Here is a 22,687-nt window from a genome sequence, read left to right as displayed (position 1 = left end):
ATTTGAACACCCTGTAGATTAAAGTAACAAATATGCATGTGCTTTTACTCTTTTTTAACTAGACCTTTTTGGAAGTTGCTGACAGTTCAGGCGCTGTGTCAGTGATTATGTGGAATGCCCTGTGTCCTGAGTGGTATAAAAGTTTGCACGTTGGTTTAGTTCTTCTGCTTCAAGATTATTCTATTAAAAAGAGTCACCCCCTCAGGATGCAGCCTCTCCCTGTGGATCCACAGATCAAACTAATTTCTACAATGGGTTAAGTATTCAATGAATTTGTTATTTTATCGCTATTTTGTTTGTATAAATTTGCAAAGTACCATATCAGTCAAAAGCCCTTAAAAATTACTGAAGCTGTTAGAACCTGACAGACTTTAAATTCTTTTGTCCATAAAAATTTTTGAGCAATCACTTAATAAATATGTTTATTTATTATTGCATTTTTTAAGAAAAATCATCTGAGATATATATTGTTGATTAATGAATGAGTGCCGCTTGGGATGTACTTATTTTCTTTCATTTTTTATATTAAAATATTAAATTAATGACTTGAAGATAATTTTTGGTACTACGAGGTGCTATTTGAAAAGGCTTTTGTCAAAATTTTATTTTGAAATAATTTCAAACTTAAATAAAAGTTGAAAGGATAATATGAAGAACTCTCATATACCTTTCACACAGATTCAACAATTGGTAACATTTACCTTTGCTTTGTCATTCCTCCACTACATATATATACACACATACACACACACATATGTATTTACCACCTCTGAACCGTTTGACAGTAAGTGGCAGCCATCATACATACCCCTTTACCTCTAAACACTTCAGTAATATTTCACTCTATATTTCCTAAGAACGAGAACATTCTATTATGTAATCACAGTATAGTTATCAAAATCAGGAAATTTAAAATTGATATAATATTATTATCTAACCTATGGTCAATATTCAAATGTTGCCAATTGCTACAATCTTGAAAGGGCTCTTCCTGATTAGTATTGAAATCACAGTACTGACATCTTGGCATCATCCTAAATATTTTGGGAGCATTAGAATTAATATAGTAAGTGATTGCTTTAAGATGTGGATGTGTTTTTTTTTGCATTTCCCTTTTTCAAAATTGTAGGACACATCATTCAACAATTTTAAGCATTGTTTTTGGCTTGTCATAGTTTTATACTGGACCTTTATTTCTGTGTATTCTGAACTCCCTAGCTGACCCATTAAGCTTAATTATGTAAAGAATGTTCAAATAATGAAGCCTTTGTTCACTGTTTACTGAAATATATGTTTAGGAAAATCTCATATGATTCTCTATTAAAATCTTAAGCATTTGGTAGACATCAGTCTTGCTGGATGAACAGGTCATTACTTAGATAGTTTGGTACAACCAGTCCATAATCTCATTACTCTTTATTACAGGAAAAATTAAACTCATATTGCTACTGAGACTTAATTAAGAAAATGTAGTAAAATTTGGCGAGAGGAAGCTAATTCAAAATGTGTATTATTGTGTCTGCCAATTTATAAATTCTTTCCCACAACCAAGCATCTCCAGGTGACAAAATTGCTTTAGTAAAAATTGAGACATTCTTTGTCAATAACAGATAAAGTAAGTAACTTTGTCAATGTCACGTAATAAATCACTGGCGTAGTGAAAATTGAAACCTAGTTTTCCTGATACCTAATCTAGTGTTCTTTTTACTAAATACAGTGTTTTCTGGTATAAAGAAAATTAATTTCTATCACAGTTTTTATGTGTCTGTGGACAAATCTAGAAATGTGTCTGTACTAATAGCTGCTTCTAAACCTTAAAAACATATGGAAAGTGGGACAATAGACAGCATGTGACAAGTAGATACAGCCATTAGAATGTAGCAGTGAAACTGATTGAGCTGTATGCTACCTCTGCTACATAGAATTATAGGGCCAGATTTTCATAATGGAAACTCTCTTTTTAGGATATGAGAAGCTATTTACATTTTCAAGTGAATAATTGCAAATATAGAAATCGTTTTTAAAGTGAGAGCCTTGACGAGAATATATTGAAAACGTTCCTTTTAGCCTTTACAACAGTCTTACTTATTAGTGTTAGCATCAGTCTCTGTTATCCCATACCTTTTTGATAAGTAATAGGACTTTGTTCCTCTTTATCAGGGGTCAGCAAACTATTTCTATAAGGAACCAGACAGTGGGCTTCCCTGGTGGTGCAGTGGTTGAGAATCTGCCTGCTAATGCAGGGGACACGGGTTCGAGCCCTGGTCTGGGAAGATCCCACATGCCAAGGAGCAACTAGGCCCGTGAGCCACAAGTACTGAGCCTGCGCGTCTGGAGCCTGTGCTCTGCAACAAGAGAGGCCGCGATAGTGAGAGGCCCGCGTACCGCGATGAAGAGTAGCCCCCGCTTGCCACAACTAGAGAAAGCCCTCGCACAGAAACGAAGACCCAACACAGCAAAAATAAATTAATTAATAAACTCCTACCCCCAACATCTTCTTAAAAAAAAAAAAAAAGAACCAGACAGTGAGTACTATAAGCTGTGCAGGCAGTATAGTCTTCTTCACAACAACTCAGCTCTGCCTTTATAGAGTGAAAGCAGCCAGAGATAATATGTAAACGAATGGGCTTGGCTGTGTTACCGTAAAACTCTATTTGCAAAACACAGGCATCCATCTACAGGCCATAGTTTGCCAAGTCTATGTGTATAAGTAGATGTCAATACTGGCTGTACATTAGTATCACTTGGGGAGCTTTAAAGAATCATGAGCACCCCACCCTCAGAGATTCTGAATTAATTACTCTGAAGAGGGGACCAAGACATTGGTGTGTCTCTAAAACTCCTCAGGTGATTCTAATGTACAGCCAGGGTTGAAAACTATTGATATATGATCTTTTAAAACCTCAGTATGATTAATGATCTTTTGAAGGGAAAAAAAGTTTTGTAAACCATGCTAGGCACAAGGGACACAAAGATAAGTAATATAGAATTCTACCCTTAAAATTAGTCTAACAGGGTAACATATGTAAAATGAACAAATTACAGTAAAATGAAAGACTGCTGACAGTAAACAGTAAGAAAAAAGAATGAATGGAAGGGGGGAGGAAATGAACAGAAATTGAGGAAAGAATGAATGGTCTGGAGAGTGGGAGAATGGGTTGAATTGGAGAAAGTATAAGTGAGGGTTAGGAATAATAGCAGGGTAGTTTAAATGTTATGAGAGGAAAAATGAGAAAGCGTATGTAGTTGGGGCCGGTTTGGTCAGTTTAGGAATAAAGATCTGATAGCATCACTGCCTTCTAGGTGTCGATGTTGGAAGACAAATTATTGGGGTAATTTAGCTTGGTTTATTTTTTCATACTTACACATATAGTTCCAAGTTATACAAACTAAGACGCAATTTTTTAAAAAACTAAATAAATGGAAGCTTATAAAGATGAAAATTCTATTGCAAAAAAAAAGGACATATTTGCTGGTAATGTATGCTTTGTATATTGCCATTTTGTATATCATTCTGTCCCCGTATACAAAATAGTATTCAGTTGGCATACACAAATAATAAACCTTTTAAAGTCTTGAGATTTTCAGACTGTATGGCATAATACATATTGAGATAATAGCATCAAGTGTTTTTGGTTTGGGGCAAAGGAGGTTTTTAATTGATTCAAAATCCTAGCATTTTAGAGCTGGGGGCGACCTTGAATATAACTGAGTAACTATGGCTATGAAAGTGCTTTGTAAAATGCAAACCATTTTCTAGGTGCAAGGTGTAATACAAACCTTCCTCACTCATATATGAAAAGGTAAAAGTGAATTTTCTAGTCACATGGATGGTAATAGGCAAAAAAAGAAAGCAATTATTTTCATCCTGGATTAATCTTTGTTTGCTACATAGCAAATTCTTAGAAAAATATTACTGGCATTAAAGAAATAGAAAGCCCAGATAGTTCTATAACTGTTAAAGAAAATGAACCAGAAGTTTAAAATCATCTCACAAAGAAAATACCAGGCAGGTACCATTTTACAGGCAAATTCTAGCAAACATTGAAGGAATGTACCATTCCAAAACTATTCCAGATAATAGAATAAGAGGGCATACTCTGTAACTCATTCTTTGCTACCAGTATAACTTTGATAATCAAAACCAAACAAGAATATTATTAATGAGGAAAATTAAAGACTAGCTTCCACTATGAACATATGTACAGATATTCAAAATTGAAGATTAGCAAACTGAATTAAGTTATATGTGGAAAATGATCACACGCTGTGACTAAGTTGCATTGTTCTCCAGCAATGTGAAGTTGATTTTACATATGAAAATCTATAAGTGTCACTCACCACACAGATTAAAGAAGGTCATCCTAATAGAGGCACAAAACACATTTGCTAAAATTTTACACACATTCATAAATTTTAAAAAGAAAATAGCGAGAAAAGGAACCTTCCATAATTGATAAAGGATGTTTGCAAAGTCAAAACATAACAACAAGCACAACTTTTTTTAATAAATTTTTAAATTTTATTATTTTATTTTATTAATTTATTTATTTTGGCCGTGTTAGGTCTTCATTGCTGTGCGCGTGCTTTTTCTCTGATTGCGGCAAGTGGGGGGCTACTCTTCGTTGGGTGCGCAGGCTTCTCACCACGGTGACTTCTCTTGTTGCAGAGCACGGGCTCTAGGTGCGTGGGCTTCAGTAGTTGTGGCACGTGGGCTCAGTAGTTGTGGCTTATGGGCTCTAGAGTGCAGGCTCAGTAGTTGCGGCGCACGGGCTTAGCTGCTCCACGGCATGTGGGATCTTCCCGGACCAGGGCTTGAACCTGTGCCCCCTGCATTGGCAGGCAGATTCTTAACCACTGCACCACCAGGGAAGCCCAACAAACACAACTTTTAATGGGGAAAATTTAGAAACACTCCTTTTTTAAACGGGGAACATTGATGGTCTCCTATTACTATTTCTGTTTAATGTTGTACGGGCTCTCCTAGCCAATGTGAGAAGATAAAATCCATTAAAAGCATAAGAATTTTTTATTGAAATATAGTTGACATAGTGCTGTACAATACTATGTTAGTTTCAGGTGTCCTACATAGTGATTTGACATTTGCATACATTATGAAATGATCACCATGATAAGTCTAGTAACCATCTGTCCCCAAAGAAAGTTATTATTATGTTATTGACCATATTTCTTTTATTGTATATTACATTCCCTTGGCTTACTTGTTTTATAACTGGAGGTTTGTACCTCTTAATTCCCATCACCTATATCATCCCCCCTCCCCTGGCAACAGCCGGTTTATTGTGTATCTGTGAGTCTGTTTTTCATTTTGTTTGTTTGATTGTTTTGTTTTTAAGATTCCACATATAAGTAAGACCATATGGTATTTATCTTTCTCTGTCTGACTTATTTCACTTAGCATAATACCCTCTAGATCCATCCATATTGTTGCAAAGGCAAGATTTCATTATTTTTAATGGCTGGGTAATATTCCATTGTATGTATATATAGACTACATCGTCTTTATCCATTCATCTATCAATGGACACTTAGGTTGCTTCCATATCTCGGCTATTGTAAATGACACTTCAGTGAACATTGGTGTGCATATACCTTTTCGAATTAGTGTTTTTGTTTTCCTCAGGTAAATACCCAGAAGTGAAATTTCTGGATCATATGGTAGTTCTATTTTTAATTTTTTGAGGAACCTCCATATTGTTTTCCATAGTGGCTGCATCTATTTATAATCCCACCAACAGTGCACAGGGTTCCCTTTCCTCTACATCCTCTCCAACATTTGTTATTTGTTGTCTTCTTTGATGATAGCCATTCTGACAGGTGTGAGGTGGTAGCTCATTGTAGTTTTGATTTGCATTTCCCTAATGATTAGTGATGTTGTGCATCTTTTCATGTGTCTGTTGGCTATCTGTGTGTCTTCTGTGGAAAAAATGTCTATTCAAGTCCTCTGCCCATTTTTTAATTTGGTTGTTCTTTTTCTTTGATGTTTGTTGGAGTTCTTTATCTATTTTGGATATTAACCCCTTGTTGGATTATCATTTACAAATGTCTTCTCCCATTCAGTGAACTGTCTTTTCATTTTGTTGATAGCTTCCTTTGGCGTGCTAAAGTTTGATGTGGTCCCATTTATTTTTGCTTTTGTTTCCCTTGCCTGAGGAGACAGATCCAAAAATATATGCTAAGACCAACGTCAAGGAGCATACTGCCTCTGTTTTCTTTTAGAAGTTTTATGGTTTCAGGTCTTACATTTAAGTCTTTAATCCATTTTGAGTTTATTTTTGTATATGGTGTGAGAAAGTAGTCCAGTTTGATTCTTTTGCATATAGCTGTCCAGTTTTCCCAACATCATTTATTGAAGAGGCTATTTTTCCCCATTGTATATTCTTGCCTCCTTTGTCATAGATTAATTGACCTTATAAGCATGGGTCACCAGGGCTATATGCTCTAGGAGTGCCCCCTCTGTGGGTTGTGTGGGCCCTCCTGTTGTAGTTGACTACTCTGGGCATGCTGGTAGGCGGGGCAGCCCCGGGGAGGGTGTTGAGTGGGGCCATGGCTTGTGCCATCCTGCTGGTGGTTGGGGCTGGGTCACTACAGGACTGGCTGCTTGGTGTTGGGGGTGTCCCAGGATCCGTGCTGCTCAGCTGGTGGGTGGGTAAGCCCCTGGAGCTAATAGGCTAGAGGAAGGACTCCAAATTAGCATTTGTCAACACCAGTGTCCTCCTGGTAGGAGTTCCCCAAAATGGCTGCCACCAGCATCTGTGTCCCCAAGAGAGTCCCAGTTGCCTCCTGCCTTTCTAGGAGGTTCTTCAAAATTAGCAAGTGGGTCTGACCCAGTCTCCTTTAAAACTACTACCTACCTCTGTGCTGAAACTCAGAGTATGTGACATTTTGCATGTGCCCTTAAGAGTGGAATCTCTTGTTTCCTGTAGTCCTCTGGCTCTCCTGCACATAAGCCCTGCTGCTTTTCAAAGCCAGATGTTCTGGGGGGCTCATCTTCCCAGCGCAGGACCCCCAGGCTGGGAAGCCCAGTGTGGGGGGCTCAGATGCCTTGTTCTTGGGGAGGACCTCTGTGGTTATGATTATCCTTCCTATTAGTGGGTCACCGACCTGAGGGGGGTGCTTCCTGACTATATCACATCTCCACCCCTCCTATCTGACTCATTGTGGCTTCTTCTTTATGTCTTTAGCTGTGGAAAAGCTTTTCTGCTAGTCTTCAGGTCATTCTGTTAGGTAGTTTCTCTGTAAGTTGTACTTTCGGTGTGTCCACGAGAGGAGGTAAGTTCAGGGTCTTCCTACTCCACCATCTTGGCCACCCACCAAAGGCATAAGAATTTTAAAGAAAAACACAAAACTGTCATTATTCACAAATTAGATCTTCTACAAAGAAAATCCAAAATAACACAAAGTATTAAAAATAATAAGAAACCACAACGTGGTATCGCCTCACACTGGTCAGAATGGCTATCATCAAAAAGACTACAGATAATAAATGCTGGAGAGGGTGTGGAGAAAAGGGAACCTTCCTGCACTGTTGGTGGGAATGTGAATTGGTGCAGCCATTATAGAGAACAGTATGGAGGTTCCTTAAAAATCTAAAAATAGTTAACCATATGATCCTGTAATCCCACTCCTGGGCATATATCTGGAAAAGACAAAAACCCTAATTCAAAAAGATACATGCACCCCAGTGTTCATATCACCACTATTTACAATAAGCAAGACATGGAAACAAGTACCCATCAACAGATGATTGGCTTAGATGTGGTATACATATATATATATATATCTCAATACAATGGAATATTACTCAGCCATAAAAAAGAATGAAATATTGCCTTTTGCAGCATGGATGGACCTAGAGAATATTATACTTAGTGAAGACAGAGAAAGACAAATATTATATGATACCACTTATATGTAGAATCTAAAAAATAATACAAATGAATCTATTTACAAAACAGAGACAGATTTACAGACATAGAAAGCAAACTATGGTTACCAAAGTGGAAGGGAGGGGGGGAAGGATAAATTAGGAAAAAGGGATTAATAGATACAAACTACTATACATAAAGTAGATAAGCAACAAGGATTTACTGTATAGCACAAGGAACTGTATTCAGTATCTTATAATAACCTATAATGGAAAATCTGAAATATATGTATAAATATATATTTAGAAATATATTTATAAATTAATATATGTATATATACTTTATATATATATATATATAAATAAAGCTGAACCACTTTGCTGTATACCTGAAACTAAAACAATATGGTAAATCAACTATACTTCAAAAAAATTGAAAAAAATAGGGAATTCCCTGGCAGTCCAGTGGCTAGGACTATGCACTCTCACTGCCGAGGGCCCAGATTCAATCCCTGGTCAGGGAACTAAGTAAGATCCCACAAGCTGCATGGTGCAGCCAAAAAAAAACAAAAACAGAGAGAGAGAAAAAAATAAGATACTGGCAAAGCTAGCTGTAACAGCAATATACCAAAGTCAGTTGATTTTGTACACTCCAGTAACAAAGAGTTAGAAATTATAATTTTAAAAACATAATTTACCTTGTCAAAAATAACTATAAAGTATCTAGAAATAAATCTAACAGAAGATATGGAAGACCTATTTGGAGAATATTTTAATACTTTTCCAAAGACACTAAAGAGTCCCTAAATAAATGGAGAAATATCCCGTGTTCCCAGGCAGGAGGTTAGTCTCAGTTTCATAAGTATGTTAAGTCCCCCCCAAATTGATCTATAAATTTAGTGCTATTCCATCGGATTATTTTTTCTGGAACTGACAAACTGATTCTAAAATTTATGTGGAAGCATATAATTATCAAGAATAGTTAAGACACCTCTGAGGAAAAAGAATAAGGGACTGAAGAGAGAATGAGGACTTGTCCTACAAATATCAAGAATTATTATAAAGTATAACCATGTAGTATTGGTATAGATATAGACAAACTGACCAGCAAGTCATAATACAAAGTCAAGAAACAGCCCTAGACGTATAAAACTTTGATATACAACAGATGTGCTGTGCAGATCATCAAGGAAGGAAGAGCCATTCAGTAAATAGTATTGAGACGATTGATTATATATGAGAAAAAAATTACATTATATCCCTAACTCATACCGTATAAAAATAAATTTCAGGTATATCAAATACTTAAATGTGAAAGGCGAAACTTTTAGAAGAACTTATAGAAAGTATCTGTTTGACTTTGGGATAAGGAAGGATTTTTTGGATAGGACACAGAAATGGTAGCCATAAAAGAAAGATTAATAAACCTAACTACATTAAAATTAAGAACTTTTGTTCATCAAGAGACAGCCCCCCAAAATGAAAAGACAATCCAAAAACTGGGTGAAGGTATTTGCAATGGTATAATCAACAAGGGATTAGTATTCAACATATATAGAAACAAGTAATACAAATAAATAAGAGAAAGACAATCCAGTAGAAAAATGGGCAAAAATATGAACAGGTATTTCACAGAAGAGGATGCATGAATGAACCATAGGTTTATGAAATGTTGTTGAACATAATTAGTAATAAGGGAAGTGCAAAATAAAACCACAGCAAATTGTCATTTTCTGTCATTAGACTGACAAAAACTAAGAAATTTAGGGATTTCCCTGGCGGTCCAGTGGTTAAGACTATGCACTTCCACTGTAGGGGACACAGGTTCGATCCCTGGTCAGGAAACTAAGATTCCGCATGCCGCGTGGTGAGGCCAAAAAAAAAAAATTTTTTAACAGTACCAAAATTTGGAGAGGATGTGGCTCAGTGGGAATTCTTGCACATCACTGCTGGAACTGTTAATAGTTTAAATAAATATTTAATATTCAGTAAATATTAGTAAATATTTATTAATAAATAAATAATAAATACTACTTTAGGATAGTTTGAAATTGTCCTATAGGGTGGAACATTTGCATATTTTACAATCCAGGGTTTCCCTCCTGGATATAATACCTTAGAAAGCTTTTGCCTGTGTGTACAAGGAGATATGTAGAAAAAGCTCATAGTGACCATGTTTGTAACAACAGAAGCTGGAAATAATCCAGATGTCCAGCAATACAATAAAGAGTAAATAAAATTGTAGTATATCAACACTCTGGAATGTTATTCAGCAGTAGAAATGAGAAAAAAATTGCTACATGCAGCTGCATGGATGAATTTTAGTACCATAAAGTTAAGTGAAAAAAGTAGCCCTAGAATACTGCATTATGGTAAAATTCCATTCATTTAAAGTTCAAAAACAAAGAAATTCAAACAGTATACTATTTGGGCAAGAACACATAAGTGATTTAAAAAAACCTCTTTTTTAAATTAAGTATATGATGAAACACAAAATTTAAGGTATGGGTAACCTTTAGTTGGCGAGATAAGTGGATGTGATAATGTCAGAATAGGTAGAAGAAAGCTATTGATAATGATCTAGTTGTTAGGTTTAGTGGTGGGCTCAAAAGTGTTCAATCTATTTTTTGCTGTGTGATTTATATGCATATATTATTTTATATGTATTAAATATCATACTAAAGTAATATATTTGTTTTTCAGAAATCTGCCTGAACCTTCGAAATCCTCCAAATAATATAATTATCATTCCAGAAAAGCAGGTGAAACGAGAATGGAGATTGCCAAAATTAAACCACCGTTTTGTCACAAGGTAAAATAGCTTCTTGTAAAATATCTCAAATATTAATTTTTAATGTTAGTTACTGAAACAATGTATTGTAATTTGCTCGGAATCTACCCAGAATTATGCTGTAACAGTTAGATAGATGTGCATTTTCACAGTCATATTTGCAGAATGCTTTTTCACTGTTTAAAAATACAATATCTATTTAATAATTTTGCTTTTTTTAGATCCGAACTGGATGATATGCCAGAAAATAGTATCTGTGATGTTATTGGCGTTTTAGTTTTTGTAGGAAGAGTCCAGCGGTTAAAAAAGAAGGGTAAGCTTTTGATATTGAAAGTCATAAAAAGTATTTCAGTGAATAATTCTGTGTTCATATGTGCATTATCAGTTACCTTCATTTATTCTAACATTCTATCCATATAGAAAGCCGTGAAGATTTTTGGTCATATCGCTGGATTCACATTGCTGATGGGACTTCCAAAAAACCATTTATAGTGGAACTGTTTTCTACATCTCAGCCAGAAGTCTTTGAAAATATTTACCCAAGTACTCAGTTTCAATATTTTTATCATTTTGTTTTTGGAAGTGGGGGCATTGACTTAAAAAAATGATAGAGGTATACTGACTTACTTACAGAATGCCATGATATTGAGTTAGCAAATTCAAGCAGTCTGATAGCATGTTTAAGTTTTTTCTATATTAATATTATAATTGGTATTAACAGATATTAACCACCTTCTGGTTTTCTATTCAGAATTAATTTGGGATTGAAACTAGTTTTTCAGAAAACAGGTGCTCTTATCAATTCCCATTTTTAGCATTTTAGACATAAAACCTTAAAATTCGGTGAAACTAAAACATAGATAGTCCGTTTCCTTTGTATCCATTTGGAAATTGACTTAGTAGACCCCATTAAACACAATGAAGGCTTTACTAATGTAGAATAAGTAGTAGAGGATTGGGATACTGTGTAATTAAATAATGGCAGTGGTAAGTATGATGTCATTTGAGTATGGAATTAATATTAGGTTGGTGGTGTTAAACCAGCTGGTCAATATTTTACTTAATTTGGTGTTGATTTTTTCCACTACTTTTATTTATTTGAAAACATTTTAAGTATGTCCTATTATGTGTTTTATATAACAAGTTAGTCTTTAGATCTACTATGATAAGGATAAAAGTATATCTAATACTTTTTAACAACTTCAGTGAATTTTTCCTTATTTGAATTTGTAACATAAAGCTTTTTTAGGTATTGATGTGCTATTTTCCTATTTTCCAAATGATTATGTGAATAAAATACTGATTGTTAAGTGCTTGCCAACATTGGAGAAATTCCCAATCTTGACTACATGTATTTTTTTTAATGAGCAACAAGATAGAAATTGTGGAATATCAGGAGACCTAGAGACCATATACAGGGCTGTTCTGCTACCCCTTTATTTTCTGTTGTAAAACAGTATTACACACCATTCGGATATTACCTCATTAAAATCCACCCTCTGCTTGTGAGATTAAATTTTTTAAATATATATGAGTAGAACTGAACATCACCCCAAATGTCATTGGAGGAGAGGGCAGAAAGAGAGTTTTGGCCAAAACCAAGGCATGGGCTTCCAAGGTAAGTGGGGCCATGACCTTTCATATAACTTCTCTCAGGTCACAGATGATTGGTAGTGATGATCCCTGATAACAATTTAGATGGGCTTTAGGGCCAGGTCCCTCTCTCTTTGTAGCCACTTTAAACAACAAACTGACACAGGTTTTGGATAACGATTTTTCACAGAAATGTTGCCATCCATGCACATTCTATTTCTTGTGAAAATGTGAAATATATCTTTTAAGAAAGGTTTGTATGGGCTTCCCTGGTGGCGCAGTGGTTGAGAGTCCGCCTGCCGATGCAGGGGACACGGGTTCGTGCCCCTGTCCGGGAAGATCCCACATGCCGCAGAGCGGCTGGGCCCGTGAGCCATGGCCGCTGAGCCTGTGCTCCGCAACGGGAGAGGCCACAACAGTGAGAGGCCCGCGTACCGCAAAAAAAAAAAAAAGAAAGGTTTGTATGGACCTTGGTGAGATTTACTCTAGTACAATAGTTGACAACAATCAAAATTCATTTTCATCTTTTGACCAAGAGTGAAGGAAAAAAATCATAAAATAAATGGTGAGTATTAAGGGGGCTTCAGGCCTATGAAGGGGAACATGACCAAGGGTCTTCTGGAATAATACCAAAATCCTTTGGTAGTAGGGCATCTTGTTTACTTTTGACTAAGAAAAGGGGAAGTAATTTTGAGCATTTACTATATACCAGTTGCTCATAGATATTATCTCATTTTGTACTCCCAGTTACCTTTTAAACAGGTGATGTTTTTACAAATTTACGGGTGAGGAAACAAAGGTCCAGAGGGTTGTCAAACAGCCAGAAGGTGTTAGGTCCAAATATCTGATTTTTAACAACCATGAAATTAGAATTAGAAGTATTCTTATATCAACGTCTTTAATCATGAATACTCACATCTTTGTACAGTTTTTGAATTAAAGGAAAAGTGATATAAATCAAGAGAATTATTCTTGGTCATTTGAACAGATTTTCTTTATTTTCATTGCTACAAAATAAAGAACTAGTAAATGTGAGATACAGGAAACGAATTTATAGATATTATCATGCTCTAGGGAAATATTATTCTCAAATGAGAGCTTACTGTTGATATGAAATTACGAGTATTTATATTTATTTCTTTATTTCCTAATTTGAAGACCGTAAATGTTTTGGCATGCAGTGAGTTAAAATTTTTAAAATATTGTTGGATAAGTAAACTTTACCTAAATAACCTGATAGTTGAAAGCAGTTGATAGCTTTTGAAAGTAGCTGGTCTGAAGACATTATAATCTCATTTTCAGGAATTCTTTTTAGTCTATCCAGTTGGTTAGCAAGGCAAACAGAAAATAATAGGTGGTATAAGCCCTGTCCTTGAGACTTAAAGTCTAATTAAGATATACACAAGTAAAACACTCGCATAAGCAAATTCAAATTAATATTGTGTAGCCCTATCTGATGGAAGGAGTCAGAGTAATTCAGGGATCAATGTTAGATTGGGTTAATCAGTGGAAGCATCATGGAGGAACTCAACTTTTTTCTCTGTAGGAAATAACTATTCACATTCAGTTGTGTGGCCAATTAGAAAGACTGTTGCAGTCTTCAACTGTCCAGCAAGCAGTGACTTCAGTTAGGTGCGGCCGTTGTACTTTCTAAAGGAAAAGTTAAGTGTTAAATCCTTTATTTAAAGGAAATGATTAAGTGTTAGATCTTTGTTGCTCCAAGTGTGGTCAAAGGACTGGCAGCACTAGTATCACCCAGGAGTTCATTAGCGGTGGAAAATCTCAGGCCCTACACTAAAACTACTTTAATCTGAATTTGCATTTTAACAATTGTCCTAGGTGATTCCTCAGTTCATTAAACTTTGAGAAGCACTCTGTTAGATCCTGATCTTGGTATTCCCATTTGAAATGCAGAAATAATTTCATAAGTGTTTTCATTTTCTACAGTGGCACATTTCATGTGTACACAGTTGAAAGTTGTCAGAAATGACACTCAAGTACCTGAACTGCTTTACCTTACTACTACAAATGAGAGTCGCATGTTTATTACTGGTGAGCAAGTTCTTTGTATATACTTTATTGGAAATCTAATGTATTTTCTCTTCATTAAATTAACTTTTCTATTATAAGATTCAACCACAAGATAGCTTTATTTTGAACTCCTTTCTCACTATAAGAATGGTTTAAGAAAGAATATTTAGCCTATAAAATCTATTGCTTCCAGATTATTTACAGTTAGAGCAATGATTTTGTGACTTACTGAAGAATTTTGTTTATGTCCTTTGGTTAACTTTAATTCCTGCTTGACATAAGAAGTTAGATAACCATAAATTGCTTCATACATTGAAGACTGTTGGGCCCTGTATCACAATATGGATTCAATTAACAACAGTTTTAAAATATTAAATAAAACAAAAATGTGCATTCAATTTTGGTCCCCAGATCTCGCATTTTACTTATATAGCAAGAAAAGTCTCACTACTTATCTACAAATATACTATTTTTCTCTATTCCCTTGGATAAGGGGGGCAAAAAGATAAAAGTTTTCAGATGAGTGAGGGAGTACTATGGAATGATGTATTTACTAGAATGCTACCATGTTGGTAATTAGGAAATTTGTCAAAAGAAGAGTCCTAGGGCTCCCCTGGTGGCGCAGTGGTTGAGAGTGCGCCTGCCGATGCAGGGGACACGGGTTCGTGCCCCAGTCTGGGGGGATCCCACGTGCCGCGGAGCGGCTGGGCCCTTGAGCGGCTGGGCCCGTGGGCCATGGCCGCTGAGCCTGCGCGTCCGGAGCCTGTTGCTCCGCAACGGGAGAGGCCACAGCAGTGAGAGGCCCGCGTATCGCAAAAAAAAAAGAAGAGTCCTAGGAAGGATGTAACACACATCTTTGTGCATACCTCATTTTATAAATATGAATACTATCAGATCTAATATATACTAATAATAGCAGATGTGAATGACACTTTTAAGTATGTTTCAAAAACATGAACTTAAATGCTGAGCTATATTCATAGGCAATTTAGTTAATACATGATGTCATACCTTCAGGTTAAAACATAATCAGTTTTCTAAGAAGATGCTAACCAGTTGGATAGTTAGCAAAAGCCAGACTATTAGTTTTCTTTTTCTTCTGGCTTTTCGGTGTCCTGTAGACAGTTACAGTTTAGTCCACGTAAACTAATATGTCTGATTTCCTTATTGACTTAGGATTTGTTAACTGATAATTTTCATATGCATATTCAGTATAATTATCTGCTACATAGTGAATAAGTTAACTTCTTGGTGCTATAAGAATGATTTTATATTAAACTGTTTTTATACCCAAAAAAGTCCAGATGGTTTATTACAGTGAGTTGTCTTTTTTTTTTTATTCCTCATATTTTTGCACTTTACCCTTCCTGCAATAAGATCATAGAGGCCAGCCGTATACCAACGATACCAAAGTAAAAAACTTTATTCGGTGGATTAAAACAAAGACCGATTCTGGAGAATTGAAGAACACTGTTATTGGTGGATATTACCCCTATCCACCAGTGCCAGAAACATTTTCGAAGTATAATATTTCTGTTAAAGGTACTGATGTAATTGCTAGTCCCTTATATGTTTATATGTGATATGTATGGTATATGCCATATCAGTTAGTCATCTTTAATGGGAGTGAGCCAAAGTGTAGCAACACTCACTGGTAATAATTTGATCTTTATCAAGATCTAAAAACATATGTCATGACCCATAAAGGTTAATATTTTGATTTTATTAGACTGCAAGAAAAGAAGGAGTTTAAATAGACTATGACTAAATGGAGGTAATATCTTGATTTAAGGTCATTGAGATCAAACCTGAGTTGGTAGATCCCAACTCCTATAATACTACTTAGACTAAAGATATCAGAGGAGACACTGGACAATTTGATACCAAGGTACTGACAACTGTATTAGGCCACTCTTGTGGAATGATATATAGACATCCCTTGGTGTCCGCAGGGCATTGGTTCAAGGAGCCCCCATGGATACCAAAATCTGCAGATGCTCGAGTCCCTTATATAAAATGGCTCAGTACAATGAATACAGTAGGCCCTTTATATCTGCAGGTTTGCAAAACCTGTGGATATGGAGGGCCAACTGTGTATTGGATATAACACAATTGAGCTCTACCTTTAAATAAAAATGATACCAAAATCAGTGAGATTCAGAATAAGTATTAATGAGAGGCCTAACATTATTTTAGTAGAATTAAGATATGACAGTTGAAAACTTTAACATAAGTATATTATTTTTGAAAAGCTATGGAATAATGCATGGTTTTGGAAAAAAGAGAAACTTTGAAATACTGATCTATCATCATCTAAATATTGACACCCTCCTGTACTTCATAATGCCAGCAATATGTAGTATATGCTGTAAATAGCATATAGAATACAGAAAATATCAAACAAAATATGTGTTTCTATGCAGTGGCTAGGCAACGCTTTATAGTTTGAAGTATGATATACAAATTACGTTCAATATGTAAAATTTCTGTTTCAAATTAAGATGCCAGACTAGAAGGCTGTATCACAATTTAACTGACAAATGTGTTTTGCCAATTTTACCGAAATTACATAAGGGGTTGCCAAATATAAACACAAAATCTCACATATTTAAGTTATGTAGCAAGTTTATAATTTTCATGTTGTGAAATTACATTGCAAATCTAATTGTTATTTTTGTCATTTCAGTTCTTTAAAACTTACAGTTTCCTTGAAATTACTCTTTTGCAGTTGAGTTGTTCTTCACAGCTATAAGTGAAGTGAGGAAGGAGATTGAAGACTTGCAGTATAGGGAACAAAAGCGCATTGCAATTCAGGGGATAATTACTGTTATAAAGTATGTCCCCTATAACGGTGCAACTGAACGTGCCTCAGCATCTGAAACACTACGGGTATGGTGCCAGAGAATTAATAGTATATCTCTGAAAGCACTGTGTTTATAATCACAACTGGTATCTTGTAAATTTCATTCAGAACTCACATGTATTAACTCTTAATGATGTAAACCTAAAAGGAAAAAAATGATTTTTAGTTTGTTTCTTTTTTATGTCATTTATTTTGGAGCAGTCTGGGCTGCCCTCAAAACTTGGTATCTTGTTTTTGTTTTTGTTTTGTAATATGAGCCTATCATGATTGTCTTTATTTAAATTTCCAGGTGGTATATATGATTATGATTTTTTCCTTCCTTTTGTCTAGGCCAAAGTTATAGACACACTCCCACCAGAAGTTTTTAGCTCTATTGTCAGTTTGACAGTTCTACCCAGGTTCTATAAGAGGTAGCAATGACTCTTGTAGGATAAATGCTACAGAAGAGGCCACTTCTAGAATCTAGGCAAAATCAAGACAAATAAGTTAATTTTTTCCATGAGCTTATCTTTTTAAAAGTTATTTCTAAGATTACTGTTTTTACGGAAATAAGCATCTAATCCAACTTTACGGTTATATTAATATAAGAAGGACTTTTATCTTATTAAAATATTTTAATAGCAGATGGATTAAGATAAATCAACTTTATAAAAGCATTGTTATGATTGCAAAGTTTTGTCACAACTCTTAAGTTATGAAAAATGGGTAAACTAAAATTATAGAGTCTTTTAAGAGAGAAATAATTTTTGTGAATCAGTTTTAAACGTTTTCTTCAAATTTTTGGTTTTAGAATGCTAACCGACCCTCAGCATCCCAAGCAGCTAGAAGAGAAAGTCAAAGTCAAGAAAGAGATGGAGAACCTAGAGATAATGGTCCTGTGAGTTCTCAGTGTTGTCATACTACATCTGCAAGTTTGAGCCCTCCCAAGAAAAAAAGAGCTCTACAAGGGCCATGTGCCAAACCGTAAGTCATTTGTATTAAGTATATACATGGCATATACTTTTTAATTTGTTTCTATCCCGTAAAATGAGCAATTCTACTAGAAGTTGTATTAGTTTTCTAGGGCTGCCAAAGTCCAAGACCAAGATATATAGGCAGGGTGGGTTCACTCTGAGGGCTATGAGGAAGAATCTGTTCCATGCATTTCCCCTAGCTTCTAGTGGTTTAGTGGCAATCTTTAGCATTCCTTGGCTAATGGAAGTATCACCCCAATCTCTGCCTTCATCTTCACATGGCATTCTCCCTGTGTGTGTACGTGTCCAAATTTTTCTTTAAGGACACCAGCCATACTGGATTAGGGACCCACTCTGGAGTACTGGTCTACTTTAGTATGAACTCATCTAAACCAATTACAACCAAATAAAGTCATATTCTTAGGGCCACTGAAGATGTAATTGGTTACATATTGGTAGTCACAGTGATATTTGGTGGGGACATAATTCAATCCATAACAATCTACCCTCTAAAAATTCATGTCCTTCTCACATGCAACATACATTCATCCCATCACAACATCCCCAGAAGTCTTAATCTATACCAACATCAACTCTTAAGTCCTAAATATCATATAAATCATGTATGGATGGGATGCAGGGTAATTGATCCTGGGGCAAAATTCTTTTCCATCTGTGAACCTATGAAACTAGACATGTTTCATTCTGTCCAAAATACAATGGTGGGACAGATATAGGACAGGTATTCCCATTTCAAAAAGGAGAAACTGGAAATAAGGGGGTTATGGGTCACAGAAACCTTGTTGAAACCTAATGAGGCAAATTCCATTTGGCATTAAGGCCCCAGAATTATCCTCCCTGGCAGAATACTGTGTCCTCTGGGCCCACTGGGATGGCAGCCCCACCCCCGTGGCACTGAGTGGTGGTCTTGCACTCTGGAACTGAGAAGGTGGCCCTGGATTCTAGAATTGAGGAGGTGTCCCTGCCCTCTAGAACTGAGGAAATGGCCTCATCCTCAGAGTCATTTTTCCCTTTTCTTGAAGGATAATACTTGATCACAGCTGGATATCTCTAGCAGCTCATTTCCTGACTGTAGAATCCCAGAAATTCGATGGAATTGCATTCCTTCGTTTCTTCCCACCCGTGTTTCTTTCAGTCAGAGCTAACAGCATGCCTACTGAGATGGTTGACTGGATCCACAAATCACAGTCTCTTGGGCAAATGGTTGTCTAGCAGTGCCCTTAGTGTTCTTTCCAAAGCAAGCTTTCTTATGTTTTGCAACATGGATAGGCTTAGAATTTTCCAAGTATTGAAATTCTGGTTCTTTTTTTCTTAACAATTCCCTTTTCAACTTTTCTCTCCCCTCTCATATGTTACTATAAGCAGCAAGGAGAAACCAGGCTGTGCCTTCAATACTTTGCTTAGAAATCCAGTTTCCAATAACACATTCCTTATTTCTGTCTGAGACCTCACCAGAAGCACCTTTTACATTCATATATCTAGTTCTGTTCATGATGACGCGTGTATTCTCTAAGACTGCAGAAACTTTCTCTACAGCTCTTTTCTTTCTAAGCCCTCAACAGATTCTCCTTCAAAATCCATATTTCTACCAACATTCTCTTGAAGGCTATCTAGGTTTTTTCTGTTATGCACCTCAAAACTCTTCCAGCCTGCGCTTAATACCCAATTCCAAGCCACTTCCACGTTTTTATGTATTTGTTACAGCAGCACACCACTTCCTGGTACCAAAATCTATTAATTTTCTAGGGCTGATATAACAAAGTACCAGAAACTGTTTGGCTTATACTATAGAAATTTGTCTCACAGCTTTGTAAGTCCAAAATCAAGATGTCAGCAGGGTGGATTCCTTTTGAGGGCTGTGAGGAAGAATCTGCCCCATGCCTCACCCTTAGCATCTGGTGGTTTGCTAGCCATCTTTGGCTTTCCTTGGCTTGTAGAAACATCACTCCAATCTGTATCTGTTTCCAAATTTCCCCTTTTGATAAGGACGTCAGTCATGTTGGACTAGGGGCCCACCCTAATCCAACATGACCTCATCTTAACTAATTACATCTTCAGTGACCCTATATCTAAATAAGGTCACATTCCGAGTTACTGGTGGTTAGGACTTCAACATGAATTTTGAGGAGACACAGTTCAACCCATAACAGAAGCTCTCTTATCTGCCATGCTCAGCATGGACTAATTGAACGTGAGTTTAAAATGGGGAAGTACAAAAAAATAAACATTCTTTGCCTCTCTTTTTTTTTTTATTCTACGGATAAGAGAGATCATACTGTATTTATCTTTCCCAGTCTGATTTATTCCACTTAGCATAATAACCTCAGGGTCCATCCATGTTGTCACAGATGACAAGATTTCATCTTTTATATGGCTGAGGAGTATTCCATTGTATATATCACATCTTTATCCATCCATCTGTTGATGGGTACTTAGGTTGTTTCCATATCTTGGCTACTGCAAATAATGCTGCTGAGAATATAGGGGTGCATATATCTTTCCAAATTAGTGTTTTCATATTCTTTGGATAAATACCCAGAAGTGAGATAGCTGGATCATATGGTAGTACTGTTAATTTTTTTAGGAATCTCCATACTGTTTTCCATAGTGCCTGCACCAATTTACATTCTGACCAATAATGTAGGAGTGTTCCCTTTTCTCCACATCCTCACCAACACTTGTTATTTGTTGTCTTTTTGATAATAGCCATTCTGACAGGTGTGAAGGTGTGAGGTGATATCTCACTGTGGTTTTCATTTGCATGTCCCTGATAATTAGTGATGTTGAACATCTTTTCATGTGCCTGTTGGCCATCTGTATGTTTTCTTTGGAAAACTGTCTATTCAGGTCCTCTGCCCATTTTGTAATTGGATTGTTTGGTTTTTTGAGGCTGAGTTGTATTCGTTTTTTTTAATATATTTTGGATATTAACCCTTTATGGGATATGTGATTTGCAAATATCTTCTCTCATTTGGTAGGTTGTCTTTTCATTTTATTAATGGTTTCCTTTGCTGTGCAGAAGCTTTTTAGTTTGATGTAGTCCCATTTGTGTTTATTTTTGGTTTTGTTTCCCTTCCCTGAGGAGACCTACCTAGAAAGATAATACTAAGACTGATGTCAAAGAACATACTGCCAATGTCGTCTTCTAGGAGTTTTATGGTCTCAGGGCCTACATTCAATTAATTTACCCATTTTGAGTTGATTTTTGTGTATGGTGTGAGATTATGGTCCATTTTCATTTTTATGCATGTGGCTGTCCAGTTTTCCCAACACCATTTACTGAAGAGATTCCTTCCCCCACTGTATGTACTTTTGCTCCTTTGTTATAAATTAATTGTTCATTTACGTATGAGTATTTCTGATATCTCAATTCTATTTCATTGATTTATGTATCAGTTTTTCTGCAAATACCATGCTGTTTTGATTATTATAGCTGTGTAATATAGTTTGAAATCAGGAAGTATGATACCTCCAGCTTTGTTCTTTTTTCTCATGATTGCTTTGGTTATTTGCGGTCTGTTTTGGTTCCAAATAAATTTTAGAATTCTTTGTTCTATTTCTGTGAAAAATGCCTTTGGGATTTTGATAGGGTATGGCAGTGAATCTGTAAATTGCTTTAGGTGATATGGACATTTAAAATTAGGAAGTGTTCCCTCCTCTTCAATTTTTTGGAAGAGTTTGAGAAGGATAGGTATTAAATCCTCTTTGAATGTTTGGTAGAATTCACCTGTGAAGCTCTCTGGTCCTGGACTTTTGTTTTGGGGGGAGGTTTTTGATTACTGTTTCAATCACTTTACTAGTGATCAGTCTATTCAGATTTTCTATTTCTTCTTGATTCAGTCTTGGAAGGTTGTATGATTCTAAGAACTTGTCCATTTCTTCTGGGTTGTTCAATTTGTTGGCATATAACTGTTTTGTAATATTCTCTTATAAGCCTTAGTATTTCTGTGGTATCTGTTGTTATTTCTCCTCTGCCATTTTTTTAAAAAAAATTACTTTTATTTATTTTGGCTGCCTTGGGTCTTCATTGCTGTGCGCAGGCTTTCTCTAGTTGCAGCAAGCGGGGGCTACTCTTCATTGCAGTGCGCGGGCTTCTCGTTGCGGTGGCTTCTCTTGTTGCGGAGCACGGGCTCTAGAGCGCAGGCTCAGTAGTTGTGGTGTGCGGGCTTAGTTGCTCCGCGGCATGTGGGATCTTCCCAGACCAGGGATCAAACCCATGTCCCCTGCACTGGCAGGTGGATTCTTAACCACTGCGTCACCAGGGAAGTCCCTCCTCTTCCATTTTTGATTTTATTTATCAGAGTCTTCTCTTTTTTTCTTAGTCTGGCCAAAGGTTTCTCAATTTTGTTTATCTTTTCAGAGAACTGGCTCTGTTGGATTGATCTTTTCTATTGTTTTTTGTTTTTAGTCTCTATTTCATTTATTTCTGTTCTGATCTTTATTACTTCCTTCCATTTACTGACTTTGGGCTTCATTTGTTCTTCTTTTTCTACTTCCTCTAGATGTAAGGTTAAATTATTTATTTGGTACTTTTCTTATTTCTTGAG

At 36.0% G+C, this 22,687-nt stretch overlaps 1 protein-coding gene across 1 annotated transcript in view; it reads left to right on the top strand.

Moving 5' to 3' along the window:
- Window positions 1–22,687, top strand: part of RADX (RPA1 related single stranded DNA binding protein, X-linked) — a 63,519-nt gene that overhangs the window by 9,404 nt on the left and 31,428 nt on the right. The window contains exons 3-10 of the mRNA XM_060138364.1: window positions 63–255; window positions 10,592–10,700; window positions 10,901–10,992; window positions 11,100–11,222; window positions 14,220–14,324; window positions 15,681–15,845; window positions 17,032–17,192; window positions 17,957–18,129. Of these exons, the coding sequence (XP_059994347.1) occupies window positions 63–255; window positions 10,592–10,700; window positions 10,901–10,992; window positions 11,100–11,222; window positions 14,220–14,324; window positions 15,681–15,845; window positions 17,032–17,192; window positions 17,957–18,129 (1,121 nt within the window). The remainder of the gene's footprint in view (window positions 1–62; window positions 256–10,591; window positions 10,701–10,900; window positions 10,993–11,099; window positions 11,223–14,219; window positions 14,325–15,680; window positions 15,846–17,031; window positions 17,193–17,956; window positions 18,130–22,687) is intronic.

Source organism: Lagenorhynchus albirostris, chromosome X, assembly GCF_949774975.1.
Source record: "Lagenorhynchus albirostris chromosome X, mLagAlb1.1, whole genome shotgun sequence".
Taxonomy (NCBI): Eukaryota; Metazoa; Chordata; class Mammalia; order Artiodactyla; family Delphinidae; genus Lagenorhynchus; species Lagenorhynchus albirostris.
This window is presented reverse-complemented; position numbering and strand designations above follow the sequence as displayed.